This window comes from Balearica regulorum, chromosome 1 (genome assembly GCF_011004875.1).
Source record: "Balearica regulorum gibbericeps isolate bBalReg1 chromosome 1, bBalReg1.pri, whole genome shotgun sequence".
Classification (NCBI taxonomy): Eukaryota; Metazoa; Chordata; class Aves; order Gruiformes; family Gruidae; genus Balearica; species Balearica regulorum.
This window is the reverse complement of record NC_046184.1, coordinates 92,383,046-92,395,591: the sequence shown is the minus strand read 5'-3', so window position 1 is coordinate 92,395,591 and position 12,546 is coordinate 92,383,046. Positions and strand designations below refer to the sequence as shown.

The 12,546-nt window shown below is 41.3% G+C and overlaps 1 protein-coding gene across 4 annotated transcripts; it reads left to right on the top strand.

The window, feature by feature from the left end:
• Positions 1-38: 38 nt before the first annotated feature.
• On the top strand, positions 39-12,266 carry SLC35A5 (solute carrier family 35 member A5). 4 transcript variants are annotated; one of them, XM_075766064.1, is made up of 7 exons: positions 39-490; positions 1,340-1,492; positions 2,331-2,429; positions 4,077-4,210; positions 7,294-7,361; positions 9,235-10,030; positions 11,186-12,266. In XM_075766064.1, the coding sequence occupies exons 2-7, from the start codon at positions 1,363-1,365 to the stop codon at positions 11,252-11,254; spliced, it is 1,296 nt and encodes a 431-aa protein (XP_075622179.1). In that variant the 5' UTR covers positions 39-490; positions 1,340-1,362; the 3' UTR covers positions 11,255-12,266. The 4 variants fall into 4 exon arrangements, with proteins under 4 accessions (XP_075622179.1, XP_075622187.1, XP_075622195.1 ...); XM_075766072.1 differs by having other exon boundaries at positions 420-560; XM_075766080.1 differs by lacking the exon at positions 39-490 and adding an exon at positions 827-945 and having other exon boundaries at positions 1,351-1,492.
• Positions 12,267-12,546: the final 280 nt, after the last annotated feature.

Sequence of the window (12,546 nt, the reverse complement as noted above, 5' to 3'; positions counted from 1 at the left end):
ACGTGGCCGGAGCGGCGGGGAGGGGCGGGGCAGTTGTCAAAGAGAATGAGGGAGCGCGCGCCCGCACAGGGAGGCGGCGTGGGGAAGGGAAGCCAGGGGGCGCGCGCGCTGCTAGGCGGGAGGGCGGGCAAAGCCCCGCCAGGTGAGGCCGGCGGGGGCGGGAGCCGGGCAGCGCCCCCCGTAGCGGTGCGGCGGGGTAGTGGGGAGCTTTGCGTGAGGCGCTGAGGTGTCGGGCGTGCTCCCGCGGGCCTGGCGGGAGGTAGGGAAGCCTGGTGATGGGCGCTGGGGGCGTGCAGCGGAGGTGAGAGGGAGCGCGGTGCCGCGTCTTCCCGGGAGCCCGTTTGGTCGGTGTGCTTGGCCGCAGCATCTGAGCGCCGGCCGCTGCCGCCTCGGAGCCCGGTTCACCCCGCCCAGTCCCGGTCCCGTTCCTGGCTGCGGCCGCGCGTCGACCTGAGGCAACGACGTGGCAGACAGCGGTGAGCGAAGCCAGGCGAGTATTCCCTCATCGTGGGAGAGCGCTCGGCGGCGCTTACCCGCCGCGCTTTCGCCACCGCTGCGAGGTGGGTGTTCGCCCCGCGTCTCCCCGGCGCCTGCGGAGCCGGAACTCGGGGCCTGGCTTGAAGCCGCTCTCCCAGCCGCCCTGGGCCCGTTGGGGGTGCTGCGCTCCGGGCCGGCCCCGCCGCGGTGAAACGGCGCGAGCCGCGGCGGCCGTTAACGGACGTCCTGCCCGCAGCCGGCCCGAAGGGGTTCCTCTCCGCTGCCGGCACAGGGGCCGGTGTTGGCCGGCTGCTAGCCAGGTTTTCAGATCTGGGGTCCCGTTAACGTGTCGGCCAAGTGACGGCAGCGCTGGAGACGGAGACCACGGGTCCAGCTCAGGCTCTGCCTCCAGCAATCCGTATTCTTCCCCTGCCTACTGGGCACAAGCTGGTGCTGCTTAAGTGCCAGGTCATCTCTGTGGTGTTTCTCTCGCTCCACAGCTGTAGAACTTTTCCTTACTGGAATTATGAACGAGAACGCTTAAAAATATTAAAGAAAAATAAGCATGTTAATTTATTTCTTTTAGTTAATCAGTATTCCATAGATGTGCTCTTCTGGCAAACTGGCCTCTTTGTGCCACCTTCCAACTCACTGTGAATACGTTGCTTATACCCGTTTGCTGGTCCTCATAGCATATCCTCTATCTTTTTCTAAATAAAAAGATAACTGTAGAATGAGATCATGGCTTACGATGTAGAACATCTTTGTATAAGATAACACAAAGCAGTAAAATACATTTCACCTGGTTTAACCAGTTTCTGGAAGTACTACTTATAGTGTATTTTCATCTTGTCGTCCAAAGGGCGTTGACAGCCAGACAGCAGAATGGAGACCAAGTGCTGTAGTCGATTTGTGTTTTGCTCCAAGACAACCACCTATACCTTTCTGCTTGGTGGAGTGTTTATTGCATTGGGCTCAAGTCGGATCCTCCTGATGAAGTATTCTGCCAATGAAGGTGCTGTTGGGCAATAAACATAATGTACCTCAAATAAGAAAGAGTTGATGTTTGGGGTAAAATGGATACTCAAAAACCTAGTTCTCCACCTGCAGAGTTCTTGGCATAAACATTCCATTACATAACTAGTGACATGTATTTCTGTACTAGAAAATTTCTATATAGTCACTGGTCTAACATAAAGTGATAACCTGTATTCCAAAGTGTACGATCCACATGGAGGTTCACCCATAAAAGATGAGGCAGTGATTTATTTTATAGCTAACTTTCAAAGATTAAATTGTTGTGTAAGCTCTATCAATAGTACATGTCTTGACTGAAATATTTGTCACACGATAGACTTAGGAGAAAAGTGATATCATAGTGGGCATGCTATAACTGGCCAGTATTACTGCTTTTCCTTTCACCCGGTATTAGCAGAATATGCTAACAAAGGAAAGATACAGTCCTAGAAGAAGGTTGTGTCATCCTGGAAGCTGGTGGGTTTTTTGGGTTTTTTTTATGAAGGAGGAAAAAAGAGCATATTACTGTTTGGGGAAAACATTCCCGTTTTTACATTTTTTTTTTAAAACAGTGATGTTACTGAATTTTTCCAAAAAGTTCTGCTGTAAACTGGGACAAAATGAGGAAAGATTTCAGCCCAGAAAAGAGAGTGTTCAGGAAGTTGTACATCATAAAAATTGAAATATTTATAATGGAAGTGCTGACATAGGCTTTTGCGTTTATGGACAGTGGCTAAAGTTCTGATTGGAGGGGTTAAAATAGTTTCTTGGTCTAATTATGAATGCAGGAGACAGAATCTGATTGTTTATTCCCTATGATTTGCTGAATCCCACAGAAAACAAATATGATTACCTTCCTACAACAGTGAACATATGTTCTGAAGTAGTAAAACTGGTCCTGTGTGTGGTATTGGCACTATGGGTCAAGAAAAAAGGTAAGTACCTATGTTTAAAATAACTAAAATATGCTGACTTCCTAAGATCTGCTTCAAATCCCTTTTTTTTTTTTTTTTTAATGATGCATTCACATGTAGTAGTACGGAGTAGGTCCTGCTAGAAGGTTCTCTGGAATTATGTCTTCCATGCAGAATTATAATTAAACTTTACTTTTATAATTCCACTTTCTGCTGTAAATTAATGTATTTTTGAGTTGTGTGTATGGTAGCTGAAATGGGGACAGGGAAGTTGAGTTAGGAAGTGTAATGAAGGCATAGCCTAACATTTTCAGAATTTTAACACGGTATCATGCTAAGATAATAGGAGCCACCTCACTGCGAAGTCATGACTGAAGAGAAGCTTATAAATTGCAGCAATTTAAGGATCGGCTTTTATATTCTGTTGTTCTGACCACTTCTATTTAAAAGCACCACCACCTTCCACTGAAGGCATTTTGTGTGTGTGTAGTGGGATTTGAGTCAGAAGCAACATTTCAGTGTTATAATTCAAGGTAGCTTTGCTGGGAAGACAAATCTTGGGGCTGCTGTTTGGGAAAGGCGGTGTCAGGCTTCACTAGCTACTGGTTTTGCATTGCAGGCTATTTTTCTTTCTTGACTTTTCTGTCCTGATGTAAAAAGGATGAGAGGTTAACTTCATAGCGTTTCAAAATGATAGAGAACAGACTCTAAATTGGAAGAGGGTGTCAGGCACTGGAGACAACTGTTAAATTGGAGTGCTAATTTTGTCCACTTCTCCATGTAGCAGTCATGGCTCTATCAAGCTGATGAAATTTTGCCTCCACCATTTAGTACAGATATACCTAAGATAGGAAATATATACAGTCAGTGTTTGCCATCATTGGCTACTGCTGACTACGTGTTTTCTGGTTTTCTCCTCCCTCTCCCCACCTTTTTTTTTGTTTCTTGTTTTTTTTTACTCCAGATGTCTGAATTTTGCAGAAATAATGTGTCAGTGGTTCAGAAGAGGATTAGGTAACATTGTGTAGTGTTAAATCTGGGCTAACAAAGTACTTCTGTCACCAACTCTAGTTTAGAGTACCTAAGTAAATGCCATTCTTTGTGCCTTGTCCTTTATTTCTTCCTTCTTCCTACATGTTCTCTTTTTACCCACATCATGTGCCGTGTGCTACAGATACTGAGTTCTGGTTTATTTTGTATTTCTGACATTATTGGCTGCCCTTTGGATGCTATGTGAACAGGTCTATTGTCTGTGTCATTGTTTCAGTTCTAGATTGGATTTATAATCATCAGAAAATCATACCCAGTAATGATGTCACTATTGTGTGGGGACTTTTGGAGTGCATTTTGGCCCTCAAAGAATGGTTGATAATTGAATTTTTGCTCCCAGTGGACAAATACTGTGATGGGGTTAAAAGATTCCTTGACATTTTCTGTGCTGAAGCAAGGAGGTGAATGTCCATAGGCGCAGGCTTGGTGCTCTAGCTGTGTATTCTGCCCTGGCTCTGTCCTCTGTGTTGCCAGAGGGCTGTGGTACCTTAGATTTTTCAGTCCAACAGTGTTCCTGAAAATGGAACAGTGGTACCTATTCTGTTACAAGGGATTGGGCTTTTGGTAATATAACTTTGATAATAAGAAAAGTGTCTTACTGATTTCTTTTCTTTTCAGAGGGTTGTTTGGATCATCCCTTTGAATGTATTTCCTGGAAGAATTTTTGTAATTCCATGAAATGGTCAATTCCTGCCTTTCTTTACTTTTTGGATAACTTGATTGTCTTCTATGTACTGTCCTACCTCCAGCCAGTAAGTATATATTTATATATATGGTGATTAAAGTATCTTTCAGTGTCTTAGTGGTAGGTAACATTGCCCTTAGACTGTCTACAATTGTAACACTGGCAAGGCAAGATTTTCAGGTAAAAGACTGATCTGTTACTTGACCAGCCAGAGCTTCCCATTCTGTTGCCCACTGGCCAGTGTTATACAGCTGTCAGTAGAGGACAGTTTCTGTGTATTTTCTTCATCCAAAGCGATTTAGAAGTAGGCTGAATAGCTAAGCACTAGATGGGTTTTCGATGCTTTCCCTCCTTTGGTTTCTTCAACTCTATTTCTCTCTCAGTGCATTTGCTCATCTTTCTAGTATTTGAGCTGCACTTTTCTATGTGACTTCTACCACTTTATGTATGTGACTTCACATGATGACTTGTTTTGTTTCCTCACTGATTCCAAAGGAAAGTGAGTAAATGTAATCCCGCAAAGGGAGTAAGTGTAACAGGAACTGAGGGCAGGAGGAAGAAAACTGTTTGACTCTTAATTTTTGCATTTGTTCATTAGTTCTGTTTAAGCACAAAATTTAATCAGCACTTTCTTCTAACTACATTCATCCTTTTGGATGAATCTATATATGCTCAGGAAATAGTACAGTTTTTGTACTTTATTTTTGTGCTAGGATACTTTTTGATCCAAAATGTATGTTTGAAGTTAGATGGGAACAGATGGTTAGCGCTTGCTATAAAGTACTGTGGCTACCGATGTTTGACATTAAGAATAAGTATAAATGTTTCTGTTCCTTCTCTTTCAGAATTTCTCTTTAAAATACTGTCCTTTTAGGTGTACATTTCTGTCAGGGACACACCAGAGTCTAGAATAGGACCTGGCTGGAAAAATCTAATTAAAACCAAGAGTTGGATAATACCGTGCATGGGCGCTTGGTTCTGTGGTTTGTTGTGTGGGGGTTTTTTGGTGTTGTGTTTTTGTTTTGGTTTTGTTGGTTTTTGGTTTTTTTTTTACTTTAGGAAGGAAATTCAGCTATAATGTTTGTAATAGCAAAGCCTGATGTTTAGAAGGTTACATAAACACTATTGCTTTCTTAACAATTTGATTTGGCTCAGTTAAGGTCATCTTGTGTAATATGCACAGCTTTTATATTTTACACCCCCCCCCCGCTCCCCTTGTCTCTATCCCCTCAGAACATGTGCTCTAAGATTCCTCTTTTTGGCAACTCTTAGCATCTTACACCTTCTAACTGGATGTATTTTATGAGGGTTAGCAGAATTTGTAACATCATGGTAAACAAGTATTAAAAGAGATGATTAAATATATCTAAGATGGAATACCTTGACAGTGTACAAGACCATGGAAGTGAAGAGGTGGAGGCAAGATGCTTGAAAGAAAGTGGCCATACCTAACTGAACTTGGTTTAAAACTAACTGACTTTAAAAACTAAGCAGGTTTGGAACTAAGTAGTACCTGGGTGAGCAGTTGCTTGAAGTATAGAGTTGCTTTGGTGAGATTTTTTTTTTTTTCCTTGAAGCTTCAGCTTAATTATGGATACTCTTTAATGGCTAACATTTCCTAGTGATAAGACTTTTTTTTTTTTTAATAGACTTTGTTTGTGACATGTAAGTTAGTGGCAAGGTGGTCTTTGGTAAATTTTTTTCTTTTTCCTTCTCATCTATGACAGACATCCCTTGAGGCCTCAAAGAACAACGGAACTCGAAGTTAATTCCTTGTAACTATCCTGCTACAGATTTTGATCATATTATGTTACCAGAGATGTTGAATGGGGGGCTTTGACTGTAAAGCAAACCCAGAGAATACATGGAACACTTGTACATTTTGCATCAAGCCTTTTTTTTTCCGGAGTGTTTTCTGTCAGATTCACTTCTTTATTCAATATTTTTCTCCTTCCACAGTGTTCACCTAACATGAATATTTATTGACTTGTGATCTTGCAAAGTGGAAAATTAAGCTGTGGTTTCTTAGGCAGATGTCTTGTGTCAGTCTTCAGCTTACTTGAGACTCTGTGTTGTGCCGTTTCATGAGATTTATTATTCAGCAGACAGTATGTTGGAATAGAGTGGAACTAAGGTAACGGGAAAAAGGCATGTGCTTTTCTTTTGGTAAATGAAAAAGGCTCCGCTGTTGCAGAATTGGGAATGTGGAAATGCGGATGAGAAAGTTGAAGAAAAGTCCGTGTTTTGCACTTCTCGCTCCGTATATGCTTTGGCGTGAATTAGTGGAAAGAGTTCAAATGCCTAGATTTTTATATGTGTACTGACTACACAGGGTAGTCCTGAATAACATACAATTTGGGAAACACTCCCCATCCCCCAAAGTGAACCTTTTTTCCCCACTGGTGCTGGTAGATTCTGATCTTTAATAGTAACTGCAGTGCCTTAAAAGAGCCTTTTTTTGGTCCAGGGTGCCAGTATAGAGTGTCTAATATAGAGAGCAAAAAGACAATCCTTGTCACAAGGAGTTTGCAGCTTGGGATCATGGCCATGGATTAGGGCACTATCATTATTATTCCCAAATCAGACAGAAGCTTTAGAGTTGTCTTCAGTTGTACTTTGAAATGGGTTGCAGTCTCAAAAATTCAAGCCAAGCACCTCCTTAACTTTGAGAAATGATAGAGCAAGTGCACTTAACACACAAGGAGTATATTTTCTGCTGGTACCTTGTCCGAGTCTGGGATTTCATGAACACTGCAAGCTGGCACAGCCAGAAGCAGCCTCGCCTTCCCCTGTTCTTTTCTTATTTTCATTTTGGAGCAACTTCCTCCTTTGTGCTGACACAGGTGTTTTTGCAGCTGACTGGTCAGCCTGGCTGAGGAACTGATCTGACAGAAAAATAAACTGTTTTCTTTTTTGTTAAGTAAGTTTTCCACTGGATTGGTTTCCTCACATCTTTGTTGCAGTACAGCTTTCCCCACTACAGTGGAACTTAGGCTCTGTGATTTGCTTGAGGTTTTGAAATGGGACTTAAATGTCATTTTAGGGGTGTGTTATTCTACCGCCTTGCAGAAAGGTGAGAAGTTAAAGTCGGTGGGCTTTTGATGTCCACACTATGGCTGGAGTATAACTTTGTTCCTCTTCTCTTTCTAGGCAATGGCTGTACTCTTCTCAAATTTTGTTATTATAACAACAGCTCTTCTCTTCAGGATAGTGCTAAAGTAAGTAGTGTTTACTAAAGCAAATGAAATTTTATATCTTCCTAGCCTTGACAAAGAAGTTGAGCTACATTCTTTCTTTTTGTCTGATGGGAACAGTAATTCTCTTTTCTTGTGGCTATACCAACTTGGAGAGATGGCTTTTTCTGTGTCTGAAGGTGTAGGAATTAATAGCTTATTAGGAGTCCTTACGTATCTGTACGCACTTGGTCAACTGTAATAGAAGACAACTGAAATTATGATTATACAGTTGTTAGATGCTTAGAATTAAGGTTTGGGTACTTTCGTTTGTACAGTAAATCTCATATTTCATGATTAGCAGTACTTCTTTCCAGTCTGTTGTAATTCTTAATTGAATGTAAATATAATCTAACAAGAGGAGATGAAATAGGTAAGAGTGAAAAACAGAGGTGTCTTCGGTAATACTGTGCCAGTCCTGATGTGTTTCTGGTCAACTGCATAGTATGTTTTAAAAAGTAATTATATGTCCCCCCTTCATTATTCATGTGTGTCCTGGTTTCGGCTAAGGGATAAAGTTAAATTTTCTTACCAGCAGCTGGTACGGTGCTGTGGTTTGGATTTAGGATGACAATAATGTTGATAACACTGATGTTTGGGTTGGTGCTGGGCAATGTTTAAACTAAGTCAGGAGTTTTTCAGCTTCTCATACTGCCCTGCCAGCAAAGAGGCTGGGGGTGCACAAGAAGCTGGGAGGGGACACGGCCAGGACAGCTGACCCCAATGGGCCAAAGGGATATTCCATACCATATGACATCATGCTCAGTATATAACTGGGGGGAGTTGGGTGGGGGGTGCCATGGCTCAGGAACTAGCTGAACATTGGTTCCAGGTGGTAAGCAAGTGTGCTGTGCATCACTTATTTTGTGTATTCTTCTTCTTATTATTATTCTCTTCTTGTCTGTCCTATTAAGCTGTCTTTATCTCAGCCCACGAGTTTTCTCTTTTTCTTTTCTGTTCTTCCCCCCCCCCCGGGAAGGGGAGAAATTGAACAAACAGCTGTGCGGTTGTTTTAGCTCCCTGCTGGGTTAAACCACAACAATGTGACAAAAGCCAGACTCTCCATTCTATTGTGTTCTCTGATTTGTGTTCTTTATGGTGTGATTTAGATTCAGAAAAGATTGTCAAGGAAATGGATATTAACTTCATATTCTACTAAAAAAGTCACTTATGTTAAATGTGGAGCAAAGATGCCTTTTTACAGGTGTTAATACACCAAAACAGTGTCTGATAGTCTGACTTGAAATGTTTTTTCTCACTTGTTTAGCTTTATGTCTTTTGTGATGTCACAGTTTACTTAATCTTCCAAATTTCTGATCTTCCCCAAGTTAAATAAGCTTTGCTTGAGTGAAAAAATAATATAACTAGTTCTAACAGTCTTATGAATTACCTTCACAGATTTATGTGATTTACCATCATAAAATACTGAAAAGGGCACAAAATCATGGGGGAAAAGTGAAGTGTAGTGAACGTTTACCAAAGAAAGAGGGTATTTATTTGAATGTCTGATTTCTTTTTATCCATCAGACCTGTGTTCCCATGGAGACAACAGTTGCTTTTAAGTTGTCAGGCAGTCAGTATCTAGAACTCACATGATCTTGAAAGACTTTCCTTGAATACTGCATTTTGTATATTTTTGTATTCCATTCTGTGACTACCAGGCTGGGGGCCCATTTGTCATAGAAAAGTATGCTCTGTTTCGGCATTTTACTGTCAATTCTGAAAATTCTTTGCACCCATCTCTGTCTCCTTATCTGTGGCATGATGTCTTTTATGAGTTTTATAGAGCTTGTTCTCCTGTCATTTAATTTGTGCCACTGTGTTTCTAAAGTTGGTGGCTTTTTTTGTCTACTCCTAGGCGAAAACTCTCTTGGGTACAATGGGCATCTCTGGTGATTTTATTCCTGTCCATCGTTGCCCTGACTCTAGGAACTGGAGGCCATCAGCAAAGCTTGGCTGCACATGGATTCCATCACAATATGTTTTTTAATCCATCTAACCACTGCCTTCTTTATGCTGGACCAGAGGAAGCATGTGTGGAAAAGGGCAACTGTGTAGCACCGAGTTTCCTTCCCAGCTTCCAGTGGAATGTTACCAGTACCATGGCAGGAGCACTGAAACCTCTCCGCCTCAGCCTGGGCCATCTGCTTATTCTAGTGCAGTGTTTCATTTCTGCCCTGGCTAACATCTACAATGAAAAGATCTTGAAGGATGGGGATCAGCTTGCTGAGAGCATCTTCACACAGAACAGCAAACTTTATGCCTTTGGTGTGCTGTTCAATGGACTTATGCTGGGGCTGCGGGCTAAGGACAGGAGGCAGATAGGAAATTGTGGCTTCTTTTATGGACACAACGTCTTCTCGGTGGCTCTCATATTTGTCACAGCTTTCCTGGGGCTGTCTGTAGCCTTCATCTTGAAGTTCCGAGACAATATGTTCCATGTTATGACTGCTCAGATCACCACTGTCATCATCACCAGTGTATCTTTTGTCATCTTTGACTTCAGGCCTTCTCTAGAGTTCTTTTTGGAAGCTCCTGTAGTGCTTCTCTCCATATTCATTTATAATGCTGGTAAACCAAGAAGCCTGGAATATGCCACTCTGCGCGAAAGGGGCAAACTCATCAAAGGAGATGCGTGGGAGAGGTCAAGTGGGGTAAGGTGTTTCAGTACTTGTCTCCTCTGGTTTCTCTTTTTTGTTTCGCCTCCATTTATGCTATGGAATGTTTGGAAGATTCATTTGGCATGTGACTGGACTCATCCTTCAAACACCAGAACTCTGCAGTGTTTCTTAAAATCTTTTAAATTGATTTGATATTGCTTTGTATATTCCACTTCTTCAATTCATGAAGCCTAGGTAAGCATTGCTTTCCTGCTGTGACTATAGACAGTCCTGTGAGCAACTTTAGCTTTGTACAAATTCTTTCTTGAAACCTTTATAACCAAAATATTTTACTGGCCCTGGGCATCCAGTAATTGGAATTGATGCCTGGGAAATAACTGTACTGAAGTTGAACTGATAAATTGTGTAGCTGAGCCCACATCACGAAGAAGTTAACGTATTTGAGGTTAAGATTCTTTCTACCTTAACAGTCAAAGATACCTGAAAACAAAAAGGTGGTGTTTAAATACAGAGTTTTAACACGTTTTTTTCCTTATGAAACATTTCCTCCAGGCCTGTTAGTGGTTTTTGTCCTAATTTGAATATTAATCTAGTTAGCTAGAACATGACAGGGAGGGCTTGCTCTTAGATATGTCATTCAATTGAGCTGAGCAGTCAGTCTAGGGGGGAAGGGTTAAAGGTTTAGTCTGCATGTACAGATGTGTTCTCTAATACATGTTGCAGCCAGCAGAGAGTGCTGTCTCCATTTAATTCTAAGAAACGTTAAACTTGGAAGAGATTTTTTTGCAGGAATTCCCCATGGTGCCTTTTTAGGTTGTTGTTTACCAAGCAGTAAACAACACAAAGTCGTATATTTTTGGTATACCAGGCACTATCTACTTTAGCACTTACAATTGAGCAGCTGTGGTAAAAACAAATAGCACTATATGAGCAGGCTTCCTGATGGAATGGACTACAGGCTGTTTTAGGCTGTGAGTCACTAAAAAGTGTTAAAGATATAGGGGATATTTTTTATGAGCCTGTATATCCTAGAGCAAGATTATAACACACTGGTAAGAGATTTAAATTACAGGATCTTGATTTTGTATAAGTGATGCCTTCAAAATAAACTTTACTTTTTTTTTTTTTTGTATTAATAACAAGATAACTTGTACTCACATTGTTCTCTTCTGCTTCTGGTTCCTGTAGGATGGAGAAGAATTTGAGAGATTGAACAAACCAAGCAGTGACATGGATACTGATGAAGATTCCCTCTAGCATGAGGCTGGCTTAGAGGAGTGCTATTACTCATAGTGAGAGAATGTTAATGTTTTATTAACATAGAGAAGGGTCATTTTTCCCCACTTGCAGACCATTTGAGACTATTTTAGAGCTGGATGTCAGAGGTGGATAAGGAAAATGTTCAAGCCATATATGTGGAGAGTTGTATTCCCTCTTCCTATCCATGTAAATCAGCAGTTCAAAATGTGCTGAAAGAAACAAAATTTGTAACTGATGCAAACAAGAAGAGGCTTGGACGCTGGGCTCAGTGGTCTGGGTGACATGTGCTGCATTCTGGAAGGCAATCCTGGACTCTAACCACATGTCTTTCACTGCTTTGGTTGACTGTTCTGAGTCACTGCAACTTCCTATATGAATTCCTTGGTTAGCAAAGCAGAGATAAAACTGTTCTCCACCTTGCAGAAGTGATATGAGCATTGATTAATGTTTTTGCTGTATCTTCCAGTGTACAAATGCTCCAATAAGTTTTCTTTTCAGGACTTAAGATGTTACTAATAACCTCATAAATAATGAGGCATATTGATTGTTTTATTGTATTTTGGCAATTCAGATTGACATATCCCTAACTGAGTAAAAGAGTCCCTCTGAACCAACCTCATCAAATTTTCACTTGAGAATGTATAATAAATAATTTGGGTTGAGGATATGTTGATCCTTCAAACAGGCAGATCTCTAGAGTGTGTTTTAAGTTCAAATGGTCTTAATTCTGTCTTCATTCCTGTTTTTACATCAGTGCAACTCTGTACTGACTCCTGTGGAGTCCTTTATTTCTGATTTTCTCTGATGTGACTGAGAGCAGAATAGATTTCACTGACCAGCCACTAGTTCTCCTCACATTTTCAGTGTGAGACGGTTGTGTGCCTGTCTCCCAGTTGTCTGGGGAAATGGAAATCTGGAATGCCTTTGTAGCAGACAGTAAATTTTACATGCAACTTATGTGGCCTAACTTTGCAAAACCTTGAATAAAACAAAAGTGTGTTATACAGTATGAATGCATCATAGGGTCTTTTTTGCGTTTAGAAAGGCTATATGTAGAGGCTTAGTTTGCACTGAAGCCACTAACTGAAAACAAATATTATACAGCTACAGTGATTGCCATTCAACATCTGGAGCACTGAGCAAGAGGGTGCGGGTGGTAGTATCTTTTGGTGTTGCTCCACCCTGTCAGACTGATAAGGTCTTGCATTCATTTTGTAAAGAGAGAAATCATTCTGCAGAGTGCCAGGTATAGTGATCTCAGAATCCCAATTTTGAGTGAGATGAAAAAT

Bases quoted from the DNA above. Each gene is read 5' to 3' on its own strand.
- SLC35A5 (XM_075766064.1), top strand. From the start codon at position 1,363: ATGGAGACCAAGTGCTGTAGTCGATTTGTGTTTTGCTCCAAGACAACC. The intron at 1,493-2,330 runs GTGCTGTTGGGC...TGAATCCCACAG, and splicing joins GAAGTATTCTGCCAATGAAG to AAAACAAATATGATTACCTT. The intron at 2,430-4,076 runs GTAAGTACCTAT...TTTTCTTTTCAG, and splicing joins ACTATGGGTCAAGAAAAAAG to AGGGTTGTTTGGATCATCCC.